This window comes from Pagrus pagrus (assembly GCF_965226575.1).
Source record: "Pagrus pagrus genome assembly, chromosome: 8".
In the NCBI taxonomy this organism is placed as follows: domain Eukaryota; kingdom Metazoa; phylum Chordata; class Actinopteri; order Spariformes; family Sparidae; genus Pagrus; species Pagrus pagrus.
This window is the reverse complement of record NC_140192.1, coordinates 5,516,574-5,539,403: the sequence shown is the minus strand read 5'-3', so window position 1 is coordinate 5,539,403 and position 22,830 is coordinate 5,516,574. Positions and strand designations below refer to the sequence as shown.

The 22,830-nt window shown below is 41.3% G+C and overlaps 1 protein-coding gene across 1 annotated transcript; it reads left to right on the top strand.

Annotated features, from left to right (window-relative positions):
• The first annotated feature begins 2,024 nt into the window (after positions 1-2,024).
• LOC311261554 (guanine nucleotide-binding protein G(q) subunit alpha) lies at positions 2,025-19,275 on the top strand. Its single transcript, XM_084360310.1, has 7 exons — positions 2,025-3,179; positions 12,834-13,018; positions 15,110-15,264; positions 15,362-15,490; positions 15,835-15,964; positions 16,756-16,909; positions 17,279-19,275. The coding sequence occupies exons 1-7, from the start codon at positions 3,044-3,046 to the stop codon at positions 17,467-17,469; spliced, it is 1,080 nt and encodes a 359-aa protein (XP_084216436.1). The 5' UTR covers positions 2,025-3,043; the 3' UTR covers positions 17,470-19,275.
• The last annotated feature ends 3,555 nt before the right edge of the window (positions 19,276-22,830 follow it).

The following is a 22,830-nucleotide window of genomic DNA, read 5'->3' as shown; positions in this document are numbered from 1 at the left end:
CAAAGCCTAATCTGTTTATTATATTAAAATGGTTGAGATTTCCTGGTGTAATGTGCCTCGACTAAGGCAAAGCACAAGCAGCTCACTGAGACAAGTGCTCTCACTTCACTATAATCCCCATCCTTGACTTGATGTTGCAAGACCCATTTGCCTCACCCACTGTCACGAGGCCTTGTGTAGTGACTTATGTCACACACTGCTGAATGTATGCTATGGTACTACGGATAATTTATGGCGCTGTTAAAAAGTCCTGAACTTTGTCCTGTGAATGGCCATCTGCTAATCTGGAGAAGAATTATGTTTACATTATATAAAGTTTTGGAGAGGAGTGTGGCTATTTCTCCAAATGAGAAGTAAAGCCACGCAGAGCAGTGCAGAGAAATGAACTGTATTTACAGGTGAAACCAAGAAAAAAAGCTGGCAAGTTTTCAGGAGGCCGTGAACACAAAGGGCCTTCAAACCAAAACTGGCCTATAAAGCGGGTCAGCCATGGCTCTGACCAGGATCCAAAAAGAAAAATTAAGCATGTTGCTTGCTTGCTCATTACTGTTCTCAGTGGATTGGCCTGGAGACGTCCATTTAGAGAAAGGACCCACCCAGAACAAAACAGTTCCCATCATAATACACTGACTTATAATTTAATTGATTGTCCTTCCAATATTTAGTGGGCAAAAATCACTGATAACTTGGCAACAGCATTAGGGATGATCATAATGGAAAAAAAACAGTGGATATATGATATGGCCTCTAACATCCATCCATCTACTCATTTCACCAATCTCTAAGTGTGTGGGTCCATTGTGAGAATAATGTGGCTAACAACTGCTGTACAGCTCTCCATATTGTAAAAGGAAGATCGAAGAGATGATCTATGTAGCCTAACATTTAAACAGGGTGGATGCAAAGCTTATAACGCAGTCCAACTATCCTGCAATAAAGAGAACATTTATCGAACGTATCATATGATGATTTTGTTGAGACAGAGATTCAATCACTGAAAAAGGACACTAAAAGTATTAGCCCAGTCATCCAGGGGCGTGTCCAGAAGGGGGCCTAGGGTGGCACTAAAGTAAAGAAATGTCTAACATATACTTTGTTTGACTACTTACTGGAGGTCAGCTAATAACAGACTCAGATTCCCTTGTAGCCAGCTTTACCTGTATCATGCCACTGCCGAGGCCTAAAGGCTCGTTGCTCCCTTTACGTACAAAAATATAAAAGTCAGTTTCAAACGTTGTAGCCGTCACGGCCCAGATACTTCTGTGTGCTCTTCACGTCGGCATGAATGTTCCTTGACCACCATCCAGTCTCCTTGCAGCTTCCTGTCTCTGTACCAAAGTGAAGTCCCATCATACAGATGTTTAAAACTTCTCACCAACTCGCATAACCTCTCCTCAAAAAGTTCCTCCAGCTTTCAGAACAGATGAACGCAAAGTACGGACAGAAGGCGCCGTCCTTATCCGTAACGTTGAGCATAAATGAGCCTTGCGAGGGCACAAGTGCTTTTATTGCCTGTTATTCATATAACTGAAGTTACAAATCACATATTTCCCAGGATGGGGTTGTGTGATTTACACCTGTACAAAGGGAATATTTAGGACAACACAGGCTGTGCACAAGGAGGATGGATTTAACACTTTGAATTTGTTGTGTTGTGTGGGCTTCAATGAACGACGAAAGTCTGAAGTTTATAAGCCAAGATGATTTGTAAAAACCCCCAAACCTTTCAACCTTGGGAGAGTTGACTACTATGCAATCACACACACACACACAACATGAGTCATAGGTATATTTGCAGTGACTCCTCAGTACTTTCTCCCACACAGTGAGCCGAAAAAGCAATATAAGTGGAATTACCTTTCTATTACACACATGCTGCCCATAGAGAAATGAGTTCAGCTCCTCCATTCATGCACATTTTCTGTTCCACAGGTTGGGGGTATAAATACGTGTGTGTGTGTGTGTGTGTGTGTGTGTTTGACGTGACACTCCCCCCTAGTCGATGGGAGGCCGACGTCACCCTGCCAGCGGAGGAGTGGATGGCCTCTGTAATAAAAATACATGAAGAGAATAGAGGAAAAGGAGAAGATTGGCCGGGGGAGAGGAGGCAACAACACGGCGTCTATTCCTTTTTTTCCCTTCTGTCTCAGCCCCGCTGCTCCTCAGACGTGGACGCCTTTTAACGCAACACCGCGGGGATACATACACGTCTGCTGCTGCGGCGCCGAGAGCTCCGGCTGAAAAAAATGCGGTGTTATTTGTGGCTTTTCTTCCTTTTCTGAAGCAGACACACACCAGAGATAACTGTACTGTATCCCAGCCTAGCGGATTGGAGTGAAAGTCCGCCATATTCTGCCTTACCACGCCCGGGAGTCGAGCCATTGGAAAAATAAAGCGACAGTTTTACGCATGTGTTTCTTTTTCTCTCTCTCTCCCGTCGCCCACACCCCACGGACGATCACTTGAACTGAAGGGATTTTTTTTTTTTTTTTTTTTTGGTTTTCGGATTGAAAAGAAATTGTGAGACTTTGTAGACAGAGAGAGACAGAGGTGGCCGGGGCACGGATGGCAACGCTTAACGAGATCCCACACGGAGGATGTGTTTTTTAAAAAGGATCTGTTGATCATATTGAGTAGAGGAAAGCAGATTACACCAATTAAGATCGCACAGATCATTCAACTCGGACACTGTTTTGAAAAAGCTGTCGGGAGGCCCCGGAAAGCGAACCGAAACAGGGGGGAGGGAGGGCTGGGGGTCAATCATTTCTCAAATATCTTAATTTTTCCCTCTCCGGCACAATCTGTGCGCTGTTCACGCTCATTATAAGGGCGTCCACGCGTAATTTCCACCACCGCCAGGCCTGTATGAGGACGTTATCTGGCATTCACGGGCCTCCTGTTTTTGTTTTCATGTTTTCTGGACTCGAATCTGAATTCTGAATGAATCAGTAAAGGAGAGAGGGGAGGAAAAAAAACAGCAGAAAAGTGAGTGTTATTTTTTGGGGGAGGAGGAGGAGGAGGAGGAGGGGAGAGAGGAGCGAGAATGACCCTGGAATCCATAATGGCGTGTTGCCTCAGCGAGGAGGCGAAAGAAGCCAGGCGGATCAACGACGAGATCGAGAGGCAGCTCCGCCGGGATAAGAGGGACGCACGCCGGGAACTGAAACTGTTGCTTCTCGGTAAGCTCGACAGGGAGGAACACACGGGGGGAGGGAGAGGAGAGGTGAGGAGAGGGGAGAGAGATGCAGAGCCCAAATTCCTCTCTCCAGAAATACCTATGTCGGGTAGGTAGAAGAAGGTGGGGGTCTATTAGTGGGACTTCCCACCTGAGTGAAGTTGGGGAGTGGGTGGCTGCAAATATGTCGGGAGTGGAGCGCACAGATTGGCAGGTCAGCAGAGGGAGGAGATGCTTAACCCAGTCAGGCCTATAGAGCTCACGGTGTGTCACCTGATTTGAATAACAAGCAGTTAAACAAATGCTCATCAAGTCACTCTGACCCCCTCCTCTGTGCATTCACAGCAGCCTGTGTGGCCCCCAGCTACAGAGAGCCCATCCAGGTGGTGTGTCAGATATCAGCCGGGCCAAAGTCTAGCGTTTTATTGCGAGTAATCTAGGCAGCATTGCAGCTTAAGGCATAAGCCTGGCAATGATTATATGATAGGTGTCGAGCTAGGTTGGAAGCGGGCTTTCCCCATCTTTGGAAAGGGGTTCCCACGCGTTCTGGAAAAACCTGGAAAATCTGGACCAGTTTTCAGAAGCTGAGAGAAAAAAGCAGAATGTTCTGGAAAACCTTGTGTTGTCCTTAAACATGATTTAAACTCCCCCAAACTACACAATCCAGTGTGGTATTGGTAGTATGCTGTGTAGATTTTAAAACATGTCGATTTTTCTTAAAAGGAAACCAGTTAGTTGTTCGTTTTAAGAGACTTGAAGCAAAAGCAAAACTTCCAGCAACCCTTGGTTACTGGTGCTCAGGCAGCCGGACACTGTTATTCACAAGAGAAAAAGGCACTGAGGTATCAATATATCAGTGTATGGGTGCTCACTGTCTGTCATACCAGCCAGATCATCACTGAAAATGTCCATGTGTGATGGTATGTTCAAGGACCCGCCTTTTATATGCATTTGAATCATTCCACACAGCAGAGAGAAAACATTAGTCTTCACACCTCAACCTAAAATATCATAACATCTTAAAAGGTGTGTAAATATCATGGACATGGAGTACCTGTGCATATTTACAGCGTGGGGTCGTTAGATGTGAGGGTGGGGGGGTGTTGGCAATCCTGTCGAGAAGTATTAGTCATACTGGAGAAATTTGAGGAAAACAAGTCATCTACTCACCATCCCGTTTTTAATTAGATTTGCAACAAAAAGCCCATTAGTTGTGATGACCGCGGTGAGTGGTGCCAGAAACCCTCTCTTCCTGATCCAGTGCCCTCCTCGCTCAGTTCCTCGGAGGAGAAGGTGGCGGAGAAGGCCGGGGCTTGAGATCACGCCATCTAGCCTGCGTGTTAATGAAGGCGTGTGGGGTTTATGAGAGGCTGAAGGAGAACGTTTCCCCTTTTGCCCTACGAAATCCTGAAATGAATCCCCCCTTAACAGGATTTGAAGGAGCCGGCTACCTCCGCCCCTGTTAACTATGGACAAATGATTGTGTTGTTGTTGCCCTCTAATCTCTTTTAATACCTAACAATTTGCCCATTATGTAAACGAGTAAACAGCCAAAGACCCAAACCAAAAAGCGATGGAAGTTTGAGGACGTAACAGTGCTACTCATGAGACACAATATGGTATTCATTCAAAGATTACTCACTATTCTCATATGATTCAAACGGAAGAATTAATGACTCATGTTCAATATTTATTTTTTTTTGTGTGGTGGCTGCTTATCAGTCAGTCCTCTCAGTATAGGCTATTATATTTCAGAGTGGTTTAGTAGCACGCCTTTAATGACAGGATGCTCACAATTAATGTCTGAGTATCGAGTTGTAGTGGAGATACAATCCATTAAGTAGCAGGGTAAAAGATTTCCTGTAATGATGGATTACAAGTGTGATTTTATTCCAACAAACACATATAACTTTTATGAATTTTCTAGTAACAATTAACATACTGTTAAGACTCATGAGTATAGTTGTTGTCAGAGGGTTGGTTAGTCCTAGTTGCTGTGTGGTGAATTATTGAAGGGACAATTTAAGTCATTCAGAGGCTGACTGGAGTATAGATAAGAAATGTGATAAGAATACGGTCCAGGCCAAACCAGGATACAGACCATCATGGAAAGGAGAAGCGCACATACCAACACGTGCATATCTGAGCCTATAAAATAGTTACCTCAGCCAAGAAGGGGATGTTTTCGCCTGTGTCCATTTGTCGGTTAGTTGGTTGGTTTGTCAGCAGGATTACACAAAAACTACAGAACAGATTTCCAGAAAAACTTGGATGGAGTCTGAGTCTCCATCCCAGAATAGACTCTTGTATGTTTAAAACGTACAAACATGCTCATTAAAGATATGAGCTTATACACATAGCCATGGATTCACAGTGAATGCATTTGTTTGTATGTATCCATGGTGGAAAAAGCACTCGGATCTTATACCTGAGTAAAAGCAGCAGCGTCGATAATATTTGTTTCATGTAAAAGTGCAAAAGTCTTATCGTCAGAATACAATTAAAGTACCAAAAGTGAAAGTAGTCTTTACGGAGAATGGCATTTCAGAATAATGTATGTGATATCATTGAATTATTAATGCATTAATGTGTTCATTACTCCAACATTGAAGCTGGTAAAGTGGTTCGACTATTTTATATAGTTTATCTGCGGGGAAGCTTCCCATCTGGATCAATGAGGTCATATCTTTATCCATAATAATACATCATAATGTATTTGTTGATTAGATTTTGTATTATTAAACTAAATCCGCAGTAACTAGTAAATCGAGTTCTCAAATAGATGCAGTGGAGTGAAAAGTACAATATTTTCTTCTGAGTTGAGTGTGGCAGTAGTCTGAAGTAGGATTTTGAGTAAATGTACATAGTTTCTCAGCACCACTGGTGTACATTTCATACAGACTCCATCACTCCACCACTTGTGGCAGAGTTAACTGGAGAAAAGCTGTGCGCGCTCTGTATGGCGTCAGTAACCCATATGCTATCAGTGTATTATGGGGTTTTTCAAACTCACTAATTGCTTAATGTCCTGTGGGATCTAGCACAAAACTCTCCAGTCAAGTTTGGAAGTTTCTCAATTCTTCAAAATGTCCCTCGCTTGTTTTTTTTTTTTTCACAAATCATCTTGGCTCTTAATTCACTTCTAGTCTTTCAAGCCCACTAATTGCTTTATATCCACGAGGGACTGTGTACATTGAAGCCCACACAACACAACAAATGAGCAAGCTTAAGAAACGCTGAAAGCATATCATCCATCCTCCTTGTGCACCTAATATCCATTAGGGTGTTGTAAACTGATAAAGGGATATGTACCAAAATTAACACAGGTTTCACCTGGGCAGCAAACCAAGAACGCATAACTAGTCACAAAGTGGAGGAGTCGATGCAGCGGGAGGGGGAGAAGGGGGGGTTTGCAAGTGTAACACTTAGGAGCTGTCTGGCACAGAAGTGGTTTAAAGCCTGCTAATGAGTCAGAGATACTAAAGGCTTCACTAAGATAGGTGACTCAGGAAAAGTCCAGTAAAAATCGATGTCCGCCAAAGCAGAATAACAGTAAGACGGGCCATCTTGGAAAGAACCAGCTGAAATTGATCCCCTATAGCAGTATGTGAGCACAGGCGCATGAATTTAAAGTTATATCAAAACATTTTCCACAAATTGTGAATACGTTTTTGCCTAAATTCTTTCAGATTTAGTACTTTCAGACCGGACAACATTGAAAAACTGCAGTCCATTTCAGATCGAAGCCTCCAAATTCTCATGAACGTCATGATTGTGTAATGTTTGTGTGGATCACGAATACAATACTTGTAACTAGAAACGCTTCGCTTCGTTGGAAAATGTTTGCTGACAACACAGCGAAGTGAACACATGCACAGCGTGGGGTGTCTTAGATGGCAGCTCTTTTTACTAACTTTAATCCAAATGAACCTCACAAAGTGGTCGGATATTGTTTTATATCCACTAAGGGCAACCCTGTTTAGATACTGTTGATACCTATAATTCTTTTGTTTTGTTTTTACTAGAGCTGAAACAATTAGTCAGTGACTCGGCAACTATTTTGACAATGGAGTAATGTTTTCAGTCATTGTTCAAGCAAAAAAATTCCAAACGTTTGTTAGTTGCAGCTTTTAAAATGTGTAATTTGTGATCGTGAACTAAATATTTTAAGGTTTTGAACTTTTAATCTGTTTGAATATGTCAGCCCGGGCTCCAGACATATAATTGCTGCAAAGAACTTTCCGATACGTATATCGCATCTGTGTGACCTCCTATTTATTCAACATTGAAGTTTTAAGCAGTCAAAGGGGTTAAACATGAATAATTATCAGGCCCATCTCCCTCTATTTAATTGATCTGAAATTGCTCAATTACAAAAGTGGCACAGCCCAGTTCAAAGCCTCGAGAGAACATTGGACCTAGTTTACGATGCCTGCCCCCCTTTTATGAACTTACACACAGAAAATTATCGACAAGTGGGATGACAGATGAGGATCTGAAAGTGAAGTTACAGTTATGAACAACTTAGATCATGGCATTACCTCTCTATAGTCACATAAAAGTATCTGCCTAGGCTAGTTCGAGGCTTGCACAGCTGAGCAGTTTCTTAAATCATGGCAGCATTACAGCATTTTTCATCCACATGTTTGCGCTCACATTTTTGCATATCTGCTGTTAAAGATATTTGCAAAAAAAAGTGTTGATCTTTCCAATCACTGTCTTCTGCTTTTATCAGACGAATAAAAGCTGTGGGAACTTTATCAAGGCTGCGACCGAACAAAGTCCACCGCAAACTTTTAACAAGTGATTAACAAACGCATGGTCGTAATTGTGAGAGGAAGCACTGAAGATGTCATGTGATTCTTGTATGAATGTGACCAAGTAAGTTAGCAGTGCAGTCTTAGAAAGTGCAGAAAAAGGGGGGAAGGCTTAAATTTTTTTTTTTAATTCACAATGTGATTCAATGCTACTACAACCAGTCTTCATGCCGTACTTTAATGCAGTTAAATACTTGTCATAGTATTAACATTATCTCCAGTATAATCAAGGTTTTTCATGGCACTCCCATAGTTGTCCTAAGCTAACACAACTCCCACTAACATGTAGATATGCTCACTTTGAATGCTGGTGGAAATCACCGTCTGGTAAGCAGCGTGGGTACATTGCAGTATTTTTTTATTGAATTCAAGTCTCTGTCTTGTGTTTTGCCTGGAGATTTGCAGGTGCTGCCTCAAGGCCGCCTGCCATTAACACAGAATCGATTTGACACCCACGAGAGAGTTTCTCTATGAAAGAGAAAAACAAAACCGACTCCTCAGATCATTTCCACGAGCATCTTTCAAGAATTTCAACTGCCCAACAAAACATCAGGTTCAGTTTCTTTCTATGGGATTTATAACTAAACATAGACTGTTAAACATCACTGATCTGACCTGCAAAGTAGTTCAACAGGACACTGCTTTACCACAGATTAAAACCTGAACATGTGTATTTTAGAATTATGTAAACAACTTTCAATTATATAAAGCAATTTGATAATCCTATAGTTTCACTGTCTGACTACTTTACGTTGGCCCACTGGACCTTTGTCAGACAGTTTGTCAGTATGAAAACAAATACCAACTCTGAAGGCCATTTGTTTTCAATTCACACTCTATGATACACAGACACTTATGGAGGTAACTTGAGTGACGTAAGTGATGTACTTATTTTAACAGAAACCACAATCCTTTCGTCCACTACAGCTTCAACGTTTAGTCGATTTAAGAGATATTTCCATCAAGCAAAACATGTCTAACATTTGCTGGTTCCAGCTTCTAAAGTTCAAGGATTTGCTGCTTTTCTTTGTCATTTATTAAAGTAAATGTCTTTGGGTTTTGGTGAGCATTTTGCACTTTATTAAAATACTTTGTAGACTAGAGCAATCAATCAAGAAATTGTGGAAATATCTGCCAGGTTCGTTGCAGCCCTAACGTCCAAATATACTAAAATATTACTAATAAATAACTTTGAAATAACTTTGAAATAACTTTCAGACTATTGGGGTTTTGAAATAATGGACTGTCGAATCAGTGGGCAAGAAGCAGGGCTAAATAATCATAATCCAATAATCCATGTTGACACAGGAAAAATCTGAAGCAAATAATATTATGTTTTCCAGATCTGACCTCTGCACAGATGCTACAGGTTGTAGTTAAGAGAGACACACTGTAATTTAGACTGGAGGATTTGGGAGTTTGTCTGCCCTCTGCTCTGTGGTGTCTCTCTCTTCTTGAGTCAGTTCTGTGCATAGCTGGCACTGATGTGGTGGTGCGTTCAGGGGTTGTTGAAATGTACAACCTTGAAGATCTGTCTGAGAAGAGAAGTCTGGGTTCTCTCCTTTTCTTTGCCCTCTGAGTCCGACAGTCACGAGCCCTGGGGCTTGGCCTCCGGCTGTGGAGCCAGATCAGACACACTCACTTCAGGTGTAACGTCGATCCATCAACACCAACCACAAACGCCAGGATAATCCTGGGTCGCCACATTGAAAGGTGACTCAGCAGCCTCTAATGGCAAGCACATACTCATACTTAGTCATCCTCGCTGTGTCTCTATCTTTTCAAGCGTCTCTCTCATGGGTATAAAAGAGAAGACCCATCAGGACACAGACGTGGTCGAGCAATCTTTAATTATTTTGGAGAAATTGTTTTCCTCAATATTTTAAAGCTTTTAAATCATTTTTCTTATAACTAATTTAGCTGTTGGTCACACAATTCTGTAAAAACTTCTCTTTTTTATAGCCTTGGGGAGCCTGTACAAAATACCGTAGCCTTGTAGGGTAGTAGCTTATAAATTAAGTTTCATCTTTGGGGAACACATTCTTGAACGGGTGGATCCCCAGAGAAACATTTACTCCACATACTCAACCTTTAAAAGCAGACTCGGCTGCCTTGAAATTAATTGTTTTTTTATGTAATATAGACCTGAATTGCAATGGATTTTTACATTCCCTAACCGTTTGACCAGTGAACCAATAAGTAAATTTTGCACCCTGTCAGCGTCCATTTATCAGGTCAGACTTGGGGATATTAGAGGCCGTCAATAGTCATAAATGGATGAATTTATGAACCACTCGCACGCGTCTTCCTGTTTGAGGACATTGGGTTCTTTCTCTGTTTGAACAGCCACGAGCAGCTCAGATCCTTTGTGCCTGTACACATCCAAAACCCACTGGCACAGTTAATTTAAGTTTTTGAGATTACTCACTGTTCCACTTTGCCTGTTTTAAAAAATAGAATGCGTCTATTTTTAGGGCGGACGCTGTGAGGCATTAACTCTTGTTCAACACTGTTTGTGGTCTGCAGCCACTAGTATGTGTCATCAAGGTTAATGTGAATGGGTGGACAGAGTGGTGTGTGGGTGGACAACACGTGGTCACGGGTCCAACTCACCCTTTGGTGCTGCAAGGTGAATATTTGAAAGCGCACCAAAGGATATGCAGTAGTGTTTTTGTAGCATTAGCATGTTGCACTAACAAGAAATAGGAAATCCGATTCAAAATCAAATGGAGCGAGCATGTGCGAACTTTGCCCTGGTCTGTTAAAAAGGAGATCTGTGTGTACAGCCACCTTAACTAAACAAAGAAAACACAGTATATTCTGATGCTTTTGTGTGCATGGTAGCTTTGATACAATCACATCTGCAGGTGTCATAGGCTACGTACCATATTGACATTTCTACAAAAGGTGTCATATCACGTTTACTTTACATGTTTATTGCCTGACTTTTATATTAGGAAGTGGAGGGGATGGTAGTGGAGTTACAGGCGAGAAGGCTGGCCAGCCAGAGACCATATGTAAGCATGAAACCAGTGGACATTTTCTATGAGGGACCAGCGCATTTCAACATGTGTACGTGTGACACCACTGGATATTTTTAAAGATACCAAGGGGCAATTTCCAGCCGTGTTTGTGGCAACAAAAACAGGTATTTTAAGCCAAAACGTGATCTTTTCCTAACCCTTACAAAGTGTTTTTAGTGCCTAAATGTAACCAGAGCATAAGCAAGGCGTTGTCACAAGATAAAACAGAAAATTGAACCAAAGAAACGTAAAGTTGCAACCAAAGCAACTGCAAACATTTATTCTGGCAATTGCATTTCCTCATTAGTTCATTCACTTTATAAACTGAATTTCTAAATACGATCTAAAGGGTTAAGTGCTTGGCTAAAGAGCACTTCAGGGGTAATTGTGCTGACTCCAGTTTCCTCGTTACGACCTTCCCAGCTCATTTCAGGCTTCTGAGTCAGCAACCCTTCAAAAGAAATGCTGTTTCCGTAGAGTTTATAGTATTTCAGCAATAACCTGTAGCTTGGTTTAGTTAAGCGCTTACTCTGTGTTGTGGGCCCACAGTATGGAGGCGAAAATAGAGTTTATAATATACAGTACAAAGGAGTGTAACACAGCCAGACTTTTACAACAGAGTCTGTAGGTTACTCACAGGAATGCAGCACGTCTCTTGGCCGCCGCTATGCAAAACACACACACTGCTTCCTGCCAAGTTTTTCAAGAGTTAGCGGTGAGGTTAAGTAAGACCGTTGTGTGGGTCTGCCAAAATTCTCAATGAACCAAAGAGAAACTACACCCCCGGCTCTTCACACCCAAATAGTCCCTGTCACCACTGAGAAGAGAGAGATGTTGTTCTTGGTCTGTCCCCAGACCAAGCAAACAGGCCGAGAGGAGAGAAGCCAGCACATAATACTATACGTGTGAATGACTGAGTGCATGAGTGAGTGAGTACATACTGTATGTGTGTTTGTGTACTGTATATCTGTGTGTATAAATGTGTGTGCACATGATAGGCTGTTGCTACAAAGAGCAATGATTCAGCTTTTTTTTCCCCTCAGGAGAAATCTTCATACACCTTCACATTTTAAAATGTTTTTGAAATAGTTTACATTCCCAGATCTTCATTTTCAGAGTTTGTGTTGCTTGAACTTACATGTAACTCTGAAGCCGCAAGTAACGATGGATCAAATGTGTAATATGTTAAGGGTTGTTATAAGGAGAAAACTCACAGAGAAGTATCACCACACTCGGCAGATTTCCTGACCTCTACAGATCCTTTTAGCCTATTTTGGTTCATTGTTTTGGTTTTCTGGCCACTAGCTCCACTCTTTAGCCCCTTCCAGACATGGGATACCTAACATCACTGGCTCCATGTATCCCGTAAAGTGATGGCATATAAATCAGACACATCAATGTTTTCTTACAGCTCCAATCAGACATATTCCTGCTAGCCAAAGTAATCGCGATTCACAATATTATCCTGATAATCATCAAAATATGCTTAGAACCCTTTAAATGGTCTGGTATTTTTTTTACTGCATCACTGTAGAACTAGCTCTCTGATTGCACTCAAGATTAGCACCATGTTTGAATAATTTAAACACTCTCCTCTTGTTGTCATTGTTTTATTGTGATAATACGATTTCTGTTATGTTGTCGCTCTTCCCTTTTTTTACCCAGGAGGACTCCAGGAAAAGTCATAAATGAATAAATGTCCATTTAAGGAGCGTGGATGCTGACGCTGGAGATTAAATGCGCTGTCTCGTTAAAAGAAAACCTTACAGAATAAATAAACTCTGCTCATTTGTCCTCTTTTCCTGTCTACTTTCTCAGGCACTGGGGAAAGTGGGAAGAGCACGTTCATCAAACAGATGAGGATTATCCACGGCGCCGGTTACACAGACGAGGACAAAAGGGGTTTCACCAAACTGGTCTATCAGAACATCTTCACAGCCATGCAAGCAATGATCCGAGCCACGGAAACGCTCAAGATCCCCTACAAGTACGAGCACAACAAGGTAAACTGGATTCTGTCGCACAAGTGTCTCAACTGAAATAACGACTGACTTATAATTTGAGAGAAAGAGAGAAAGATGCTACGAAGAGGCCACGGCGTCGTTGTATATTTTTAGAGCGCTGTCTATCTTATTCGGAGCAGCCGTCCATAATCGCTTCCTGTCCCTTTTTCACACTTCCTGTGTCCTTACAGCACACTAGCCCTCCATCACATGTTTGTGTATGCACGTATAATCACACAACAGGGACCAACTTTGACCGAATCTTCTGAAACTTTCACTTCAGCAGGTCTCTATTCTCCTTTTTTCGCTTGTGAGTTACTAAGTGAGTTACACAGTTCATTCCCTCTGAGAGTGACAAATGAAAGGAAGTGGAGCGTAGTAGTCTTCAGAGCCATCAGAGAGCATTTCAGAGAAACGACAGCTGACCTCTCGGCTTCGGCTCCTGCCTGCCTGGCAATGGTCCAGTGGCATGCTGTTGTTCACTGAAAGGTTTCGTGGGGATTTGGTTCGGAGGGGTTGGTGGATAGATATTTTATAGATAATATACAGGAAAAACAGGTTAAAATGTACTAAGTAACACTTGAAACTGGCAATGTTTTATTCGCATTGTCCTTTCTGTAAACAGACATCAGTAAGTACACTATCTGCTGTTGGCTCCCATTCATTTCATCACTCGTCAAAAAAGGGTTAGGGTTAAAAAAAGGGAATCCAAAGTCTACCAGGTGTGCAGTAGAGAAGACTTAGTGTAAACCACGAGATTTAAAATGGCACCACAACTCAGATTTAACTTGAGCACAGGCCCTCTTTGCAACTGTGCCGTTGTGGTGGACCGTCATTCTCCGTGTGCTTTCGCTTCCCTCATGCTCACGAAGAGTGAAACTGAATGTGCTGTTGAAGCCCAGCAACTTCAGCCACTTTGAACACAGTAAAAACCAAGTACATCCCTCCAGTGTGCTGAGTGACAAATAATGCTGCCGTAATCATTTTTTATTAAAAAGAAAGTAGAAGTACAAACCCTTTTGCCGCATGTCATCTCGTCTCTCTCACACTTCCCTGTCTCTCAGCTGATGCTGTATAACAAAGGCAAAAACAGCCCTGCATACCCTACATACTAAATAAAAAAAATATACTGAAGAAAAATACTTGTGAAAAATACCCCATACTTGTGGGTACAGTGAGTACAGCAAGCAGCAAAGTTATGTGTTAATGAAAAAGTACAACAGAACTCCTGAACACCTGCCTGACTTTATAATTAACATCCCTGTGCTGTCATGAGACGATAATGGGAACTGTTATACCTTTGACCTCTGACATCACAAAGGAAGTGAAAATGAAACCCGTTGATCGTGTCTACACTGGCTGCACGATTGCAGGCACGTAGGCTAATAAAACCTGGCATGTTGCTGTTATGAGACAAGGAGATGCACTATAAAAATAAAACTCTTTTCTTAACATCTCAGTCACATTTAAACCATCACGTTGAGTTATTTTATTTTATTTTATTTACTTACTTTTAAGTAAGTAAATAAAATACTTTACTTTTTTACTTGTTTACTCTGCCATCTCCACCTCCATTACAGCACATAAAATAGGTATAACATCAATAATTGTATTTTACTTCAGTCATGCTGAATGACTTTACACTGTGAAGGAAGTCGAACTAAATGAATGTCAGACGAGCAATATAAAAGTCCTGCTAGTATGTTGATATCGTAATATCGGTCTGATTTATGGTAATAAAACAGTTTCAACATTCAGGCACACGTTGAACTTGTGTCAAGGGACTCAGGAGAGTTTTAACCGGAATCTGGGACGGCCACACTTTCCCCTTAATAGGCCCAGCAGGATTTGAGCTTTAGATATTTGGTCCATGCTGAGCCTGGAGGTGTAAAGAAAGTTCTGGATATAGAAATTGTGAGGGAGAAAATAAGCCAGTTATAATTAGGACTGCGTAACCTGTATGTTGATTGGCTTTCATAGGTGCTGTCTTTTGATATTCAAAAAATTAAAAAAAAGTTGCAGTTTTGTTGAGGTATCACTTTTATGCTCGGTGTTGTTAAGTACATTTTTCTCTTTGTTTCTTCCCTCCAGGGCAACGCCAACATCGTAAGAGAGGTGGATGTAGAAAAGGTCAGCACGATGGAGAATCCTTATGTAGATGCAATCAAGAGCTTATGGAACGACCCGGGCATCCAGGAGTGCTACGACCGAAGGAGGGAATACCAACTCTCTGACTCCACCAAATAGTGAGTCGAGTGTCAAAATAAGTTGAGCATGAATTGAAATTTCTGAACATTTCTGAATATGTAGCTTCATTTTCTCTGTGTGTGTGTGTGTCTGTAGTTACCTGAACGCGTTGGACCGGATCGCCGAGCCGGCGTACCTTCCCACCCAGCAGGATGTGTTGAGGGTTCGAGTCCCCACCACGGGCATCATTGAATACCCGTTTGACTTGCAGAGTGTCATATTCAGGTGAATAAAGAGATATATTCAGCAAACATGATTGTTTGGTATAAATACTTTAATCGCTGTTTTTGGTTCATAGAAAACACTTGTTTGTTATGTTAAAAGCTCATATCTATTATCTACCTTATTCCTAAATGCTGTTTTCTTTAGTCTCACTAAGGGGGAATTATGGTAGAAGGGGGCGCCATAAACACAGAAGTGACTTTTCTGCCAGTAGTCGCACCCAGAAATCAAGTCATCACACGTCTTGTCTTTAAAAGTGTCTAACATTCAGAAAGGCTTGCAAAACTTTCAGTGCTTGTAGCGACTGATTTCTGACTTTTTGGATGCTGCTGCTGTCACCCTGACAGGATGGTGGATGTTGGAGGTCAGAGGTCGGAGAGGAGGAAGTGGATCCACTGCTTTGAGAACGTCACGTCCATCATGTTCCTGGTGGCGCTCAGCGAGTACGACCAAGTTTTGGTGGAGTCGGACAACGAGGTGAGTGATGAATACGCACAGTAAATAAATGTAATGACCAAACTAAGTGATTATTGTCTGTGTGGTACTTTTTGTTTCACATTTTCATAAACGATTTTTGCCCATTTTAAAAGCTTTGTTCTTTGATGTGGAAGCTATTTCTTATTTAAAACAATGGAAATCAGATTCTGCTCCTGCCTGGCCGTGCTCCACCTTTTTTTCCCCTTGGAAAGCATTTGTAAATGATCAGCCAGCTGTTTTGAATACCGCCTCAGGCCCCATCTCCTTCTTAAAAGGATATAGCAGTTGTGTCAAGTGTGTTAATGAGCAGCTGTGTGTTCATATGTGTGTTCGTTTTTGAACCCATGTTTATTTTCCTTCCTTTGCTTCTTTTGTTACATCAAACTACAGAAAACAGAGGACTAAGCAGCTGCACGTCCGCTGAATTCTGACGTCATTAGATTAGTTTTTATAATATACAGGAGATATTTCTGTTTAGCCCTCTTAATACGCCGCAGCGCTGGCGATGTGATAGCCGAGGCTTGCTTTCCGAATGGTTGTTTTGTTTAATTAAGCGCTGAAATGAAGTGCAAGTGGAGAAATTAAACTCTTGAAGACGACATGGCCGCCCTTCCCTCTCATATTTACTGCTCTCCCTCTGGTGCTGTAAAACATTTATTAAAATCTGTACTTAATGAGTATGAAAGACTGTGGTTTAATTAACTGATTAACTCTCCCTCTCTCTCTTTTTCTCTGTTTCTCTGTATGTCTTTCTCCCTGCAAACACACACATTCACACACACTCTCTGTAGAACCGAATGGAGGAGAGCAAAGCTCTGTTCAGGACGATAATCACATACCCCTGGTTCCAAAACTCCTCCGTCATCCTCTTCCTCAACAAGAAGGACCTGTTGGAGGAGAAGATCATGTACTCTCATCTGGTTGACTACTTTCCAGAGTATGATGGTGAGTAACAGAAGCAACACACAGTTCAAACATCTGAATCTGCTCTTCTTGAGCTGTAAGAACAACACTGGACCAATGCTATTATGCTTTTTAAAGGTGTTATTGGCTTATACCAGTAGTGGTCCACGCCGGTATTGGTATATCCTGTATTAGGCTGGCAAACATACCTAAATACCAATAACAGTTTAATATTTTATATTTTCAGATTGTGAGGCTGCATGATGTTTTTCAGATGTCTGTATCTTACAAATAATAAAATAAAAAAATTCTGCCTGACATATGACAGAACATATAGTATAATAAGAAGAAAAAAGCTCATTGTACCCTCTTGACAAGTCAATTCACGTAGCATTGTCCCCTCCTCTCCAGGGCCCCAGAGGGATGCCCAAGCAGGGCGAGAGTTCATCCTCAAGATGTTCGTGGACCTGAACCCAGACAGCGATAAGATCATCTACTCTCACTTCACCTGCGCCACCGACACAGAGAACATCCGTTTCGTCTTTGCCGCCGTCAAAGACACCATCCTGCAGCTCAACCTAAAGGAGTACAACCTGGTGTAGAGCGGAGCGGGGGCCGCCCAGCAGGAGGCCCCTCGACACACACTGACTGACGCAATCTGTGAAACGATACATCATACACACACACACGAAAAGAAAATCCAAGAAAAAAATCTAATGGTTGCATAATACTAATTTATTTGCCATTTGTTGATCTCTTGGACCCCGAGGGGTGAGCAAAGTAAATTTTATCTTGCTATTTAAGAAGGAGGTAATGAAATATAGGGAGAGGGGGCGAGATACTCTGAAGGGTTGGGGAGGGATTTGCTGTTGACTGTACAGCAACGATCCTCGTTTCTAGGCTTTGCGCATTGTGAAGTTCTGTTTTTTTCTGTTTATTTTCTTTTTTTTTGAGAGAGAAAGAAAGAAACTACTCTGTGCACTTGAGGTTTTGGTGGCTTGTTTTGTCCATCAGAGCTGGAACAAATGCAATGTGCTCCCTGCCTCCTGCCTTTTTATAAACAAGAAGAAGAAGATGAAGAAAGGTTTTCATTCCTTTTTTTTTCACTGTCTGAAGCTTCGTCCTGGGCGTTTACCTGTTTACCCACTAGGAGAATAATGAAACAGATCTGTAATCAACAGCTTGACCATTTTCCCTCAAATGAGAGCTTGGCAGTTCTCTCGATGAATAGGCTTAAACTGTGATTTTTAAATTATTTCATACCGATTTGGTGTTGACTTCAATCATTATTAGTATTACATTGCATTTTTGGTACCGTCCAATAAGTAGAGCGTGTGTGAGTGACAGCAGATTCACCAAATTTTTGTGTGGAAGTAGCTCGAGTCTTGTGTCGAGTGAGAGTCTCATGTCAGTTTCAGCTCCATTAAAGTTCAGTGTTGTTGGCTTTAAAAAAAAATGCTGTCTGAGCTTCGAGGCGACCGGTTGAGGAGGCACGTTGAATCATGACAGTGCTTGTTTGCTTCACACAGACTGAAGAGAGTTGAGGAGGTTATAATTTATGACACAATGTTGTTGAAAGATTTTGTTCGACTGTGCCACATTAACACTTTTTATTATGGTAACGTGTGTATTTATTGCCAAAGCCAAAACAACTCAAGCACCGGACTCCACTTTGCAATGTTTACTACTTTAGATGGAGAGAAGCAGAATCGGACCGACTGACTTCACTGACCGACTCCTGACTGATCGACCAACTCATTCCTGAAGTGTTCAACGATGGCGCCCTCCCCAACACACACACACACACACACACACACACACACACACAGCTTGGACTGACTACAGCTAGAGTTCGTTAGCAGGCTGTCAGAGAGGAGGACGCCACCAAGTGCGCTGAACTGCTTGAACTGTCAAATCCCGGCCCCTCCACCCACCCACCCACCCCAGCCTGCGGACTATCCAGTCACATTTCAGCTGTGTCTTTATAATCGACCAATCGCAGCCCGGCTGACTTGACTGTTCAATAGCAGTGGAGGATAACTTTGGCTGATTGCTACATTAAAGGGCGTTAAAGAGTGTTGATGTTCAGTTTGTACCAAAGTGAGCCCTTCTTGTTTCTGATTGGCACCTTTGATTTCCTCATTCCCAAGTTGCTTTAAGTTTTTTTTTTTGTTTTTTTTTCCAAGAACATAAGCCTGTAATTTACATTTATTGAGGCATAGTGCAATTATGAACGCTATAATCATTGTACATACATCTCTCTATATATATGGCAGCATCTTTGTTGGCTTTGTAATCATTACTTTTTTGGCAGATTGAATGTGCGGTATTGAAAATATGTATCTATGTACTTGTACTTGTATGTCTAATGGCTAATTCATTTTTGGAAGAAAAAAATCTGTTATTTACATGTTTGTTTTTGTTTCCTTTTTTTCAGAGGAGAATGTACATTTTGCGTGTGTTTTTTTGTTTTTGTTTTTCTCTCTCAGCAAAGAAACGCTGTTCAGCTTCAGACCTGTATAAAGAGGAGTATTATTATCCAACAACAGATTGATTGGTATGCCAGTACTTACAGTAGCCAGTCTGTTAAATTGACTTTTATATGGAAAAAACTGCAGAATCCAATCTACAGGGCTAATTGTAATCATTAGAGCACTTGTCATATACATGTAGGTGTAATCACATCGCTCATTGATTCTTATTCTTTTATATTAAGTGTCATTATTACTTCTCAATAAGTATTGATTATCTTTGAGGCATCTTGTGATCCTGAACACCCTCCAACCCCTCTGCCAAACACCTTTCTCTAGGAGAGATGTTTTATTTAGAGCGAGGTGGATGACAGGCAGGTAAAATGTTGCTTTGGCTCAGATTTTGTATAAAAATCGTGGTGGAGGAGACGTAATTCTTTGATAGGTATGCCATCGCCTTTTAAACCCTCTCATGCAAACTCCGCCCTGATAGACATTCAGTATTTTAGCGGCTGTCAGACTAATAAGTGACCGACCAGTGTACACAAACATGCAAACAAAAAAAGAGAGACTCAACCATTTGGCCTGTTTAGAATATTTACAGGGGCTTTATTTCTTTTATGGTTTACTTAATTTCCATTGTGATTAGAATGTACAGTATTACTTTAAGATTTATTTATGAGATGACGACATAAGAGAAAACTCACAACAGTTCACATGTACATATTGCCTTATTGAATAAGCTGTGCCTCCGAAGTCTCATGCAAGGCGCCTGTGTTTTTATGAGAAGTGAAGCTAGTGCAGCCAACAATGTCCCTTTGTGCAGCTGGAGGATTGTTTTTTTGTTACTCTGTGCTGTCAGAAGACCTGAGAACAGCTTTGAAATGTAGCTCATGTAGCTGATATGACGTGATTACCAGACATTATAAACACATCATGAGTGAATTGTAATCAGAACACACTTCTTTCTATTGATTTCATACTGTTGTCGCGTCAGATTCATGTCTTAAAGCCCCCACGCCTCAGTGCGTCGTACTGCGTCGAACTGCCTGATGTGTTTGCAAGGTGTCACAATCCGGACTCCAAATTAGGTCTGCACAATTAATCCAAATAATATCGAAATAACAAGGAGCTGCAATTTTTTTTAATAAATGTAAAATGTGTGACAGAACAGCGTTATAATGAAATACTGCAGTGCTGTAGAGATGCCCTCGCCTACACATCTTGTTCTCCAGATGTAAAAAATGGTGAACCATCATCATCATCAATAGGATTCTTTGGCCATATCGTGCAGCCTTATTGCAAATGGCCACCAGCCGCCTGCAGAGTGTTTCTGGGACATTTGGCTCTGGTCTGGCATCTCGCAGCCACTTTGGCAGGCGACCAGCCCTCACCTGGAGGTCCTGTTGTTTTCAGATATTTCAGCCAGCTGGTGAAATTGCTAACAAGGATGGTTGATTTTGGCAGGCAACGACCACTTCAGAAAGTTTATACCCAGTCCGGCTCACAGCGTACTCGAAGTGAATGAAGGTCTTACAATAACCGCTTACCAACAGCGGGGAAGAATAGGAAAAAAAACTGTTACTCTTGTTGTTAACAGAGGAGAGGTTTTGAAATTCCAGCTTCTCAGTGTTGATCACTTGTTGCATTAATCAGTAACTTGTGTCCCTGCTGTTGTTCCCTTTTACTTAAAGGGAAAATCCTTGTTTAAAAACTTCAGATCATTGAAGCCACTGAACAGAAAATGTCCGTCCACGAGCCCCAAAGAGAGATTCAAAAAGTGAATGGAGTGTGTCATCTCAGATGTTTTTAGACAAGGATTAAAGCAGATAATAAAGAAAAGAAGATATTGTGCTGGCAAAGATGCAGAATGGATTTTGTCAGATAAATATGAGCCAGTATTAAGTACTGTTTCCAACTTTGTGAGGGACTTTCACATCATCACACTGAGGGAGCACATGTGAGTCATATCAGGCTGGATTTTTCCAGCAGGTGTTGACTTGCTGACACACACGGTTTGGAAACCTGTGCTGCGGTTCAAATATCAAGCAGACAGATCTTGTCCTGCTTTTTCTGCCTTTTAAATCAAGAAGATATGAAGTCTAATGACTCATTTTGAAATTTGATGATGATCTCCAGTCACAGTTGTGTAAAATGTGTCCTGTATCCATAAACTCACACCCCTTCAACATGTTTCTGAATGAAGCAACATGTTTCTTTTCAGTAGCATGTCGACTCTGATTTTTATTTTCTCTCCTTTCAGAGATCGTTTCTACAGTATAGTCAATTCGATGCCTTTAAATCTGTATCGTTTCTCCCCATCAGGGTTCAGGACTGTGACTCTTGCATCACAGCATGAGCATAGTGCTTCTCCAGACGTCTGTGCCACATGCATTCGAACTCCAATTTGTATTACAAACCTCTGTCAAGCTCTGAAAGTTAAGTCAAAGTGAACACAGATGTGATTCTTGTTGCTCTATAAAATTGAACAGAATGTGCCCCAAGCATATTGCCGAGCAAGATGGTTAAAGTTGCCTCTTAGAGATTATTTAGGCTAATTGCCTTTCCTCTGTTATCTTTGGTAATTTACATTTTACATGCAGCTACTGAGATTTAACCCAACAATTCCAAGAAAATACATCACGTTTGATAAATTCAGTGCTTTTTACATCCTTGAAAGATTGACGCTCTTACCCCTCCAAGACCACGGGGAAGAAAAAACCCTTAAGCCCGATTCTCCATTGAGAAAAGCTCAACTCCAAATGAAAAATGTTTGCATTAAGTTTTCCTGCCGATGACAACACGTTCAGTCTTGCTGGTTTTTGTAAATGTTCCTGTTGCAAAGCAATCATGATGATACAGAGTAGTCTGGACTGTATGTATTGATAACATTGTTCAAAAAGAGGATAAGAGTGTGGATAAACAGAGTAAATTGCACAAAAAAGCCGAAAGACTGCTTGTGGTTATTTTATTAAGGTTAGCCGTAGCCAAAACTCACTAACTTTGTTTGTACCTGAACATGTAAAAAGGATTGGTCAGCGTCAGGACACACACACATTCACAGGCACTGTTTGTCATTATCACTTTCTCAGTCAATCGTTTTTTTAATGTTTTGAGTCCCTTAAAAGTTTCACATCAGGAGTGAAACTGCTCGTCTTCTCACAGTATTCTGTGTTTTAATGTGTGCTTGTTTGGGTTTTAAAGGATAACTTCACCCAAAAAATGAAATCAATCTTTTGGATGAACTTACCCTTTAAACAGGTGACTGCTGATGACTACAGACATTATTTGATTATTTGTCCATTCATGAATTTGTAACACTTTCTATTAGGTCTTCGCAATAGGCATTAGTTAACAGGTAAAAAGGACCTTTAAGTCCTTATAAGATGCATATTAACATTAATAAGAATATGTAAGGGTTCAGCATCTTAAGCACTCTTTCAGCACGTAAAAAACACTTCATAAAAAACTTATACCATTACCTATTGTGTT

What these genes read in the sequence shown, in the direction of transcription:
- LOC311261554 (XM_084360310.1), top strand. Translation starts at nt 3,044, where the DNA reads ATGACCCTGGAATCCATAATGGCGTGTTGCCTCAGCGAGGAGGCGAAA. An exon ending in ACTGAAACTGTTGCTTCTCG is followed by an intron (nt 3,180 to 12,833) that starts GTAAGCTCGACA and finishes CTACTTTCTCAG; the next exon opens with GCACTGGGGAAAGTGGGAAG. An exon ending in TGGTGGAGTCGGACAACGAG is followed by an intron (nt 15,965 to 16,755) that starts GTGAGTGATGAA and finishes CACTCTCTGTAG; the next exon opens with AACCGAATGGAGGAGAGCAA.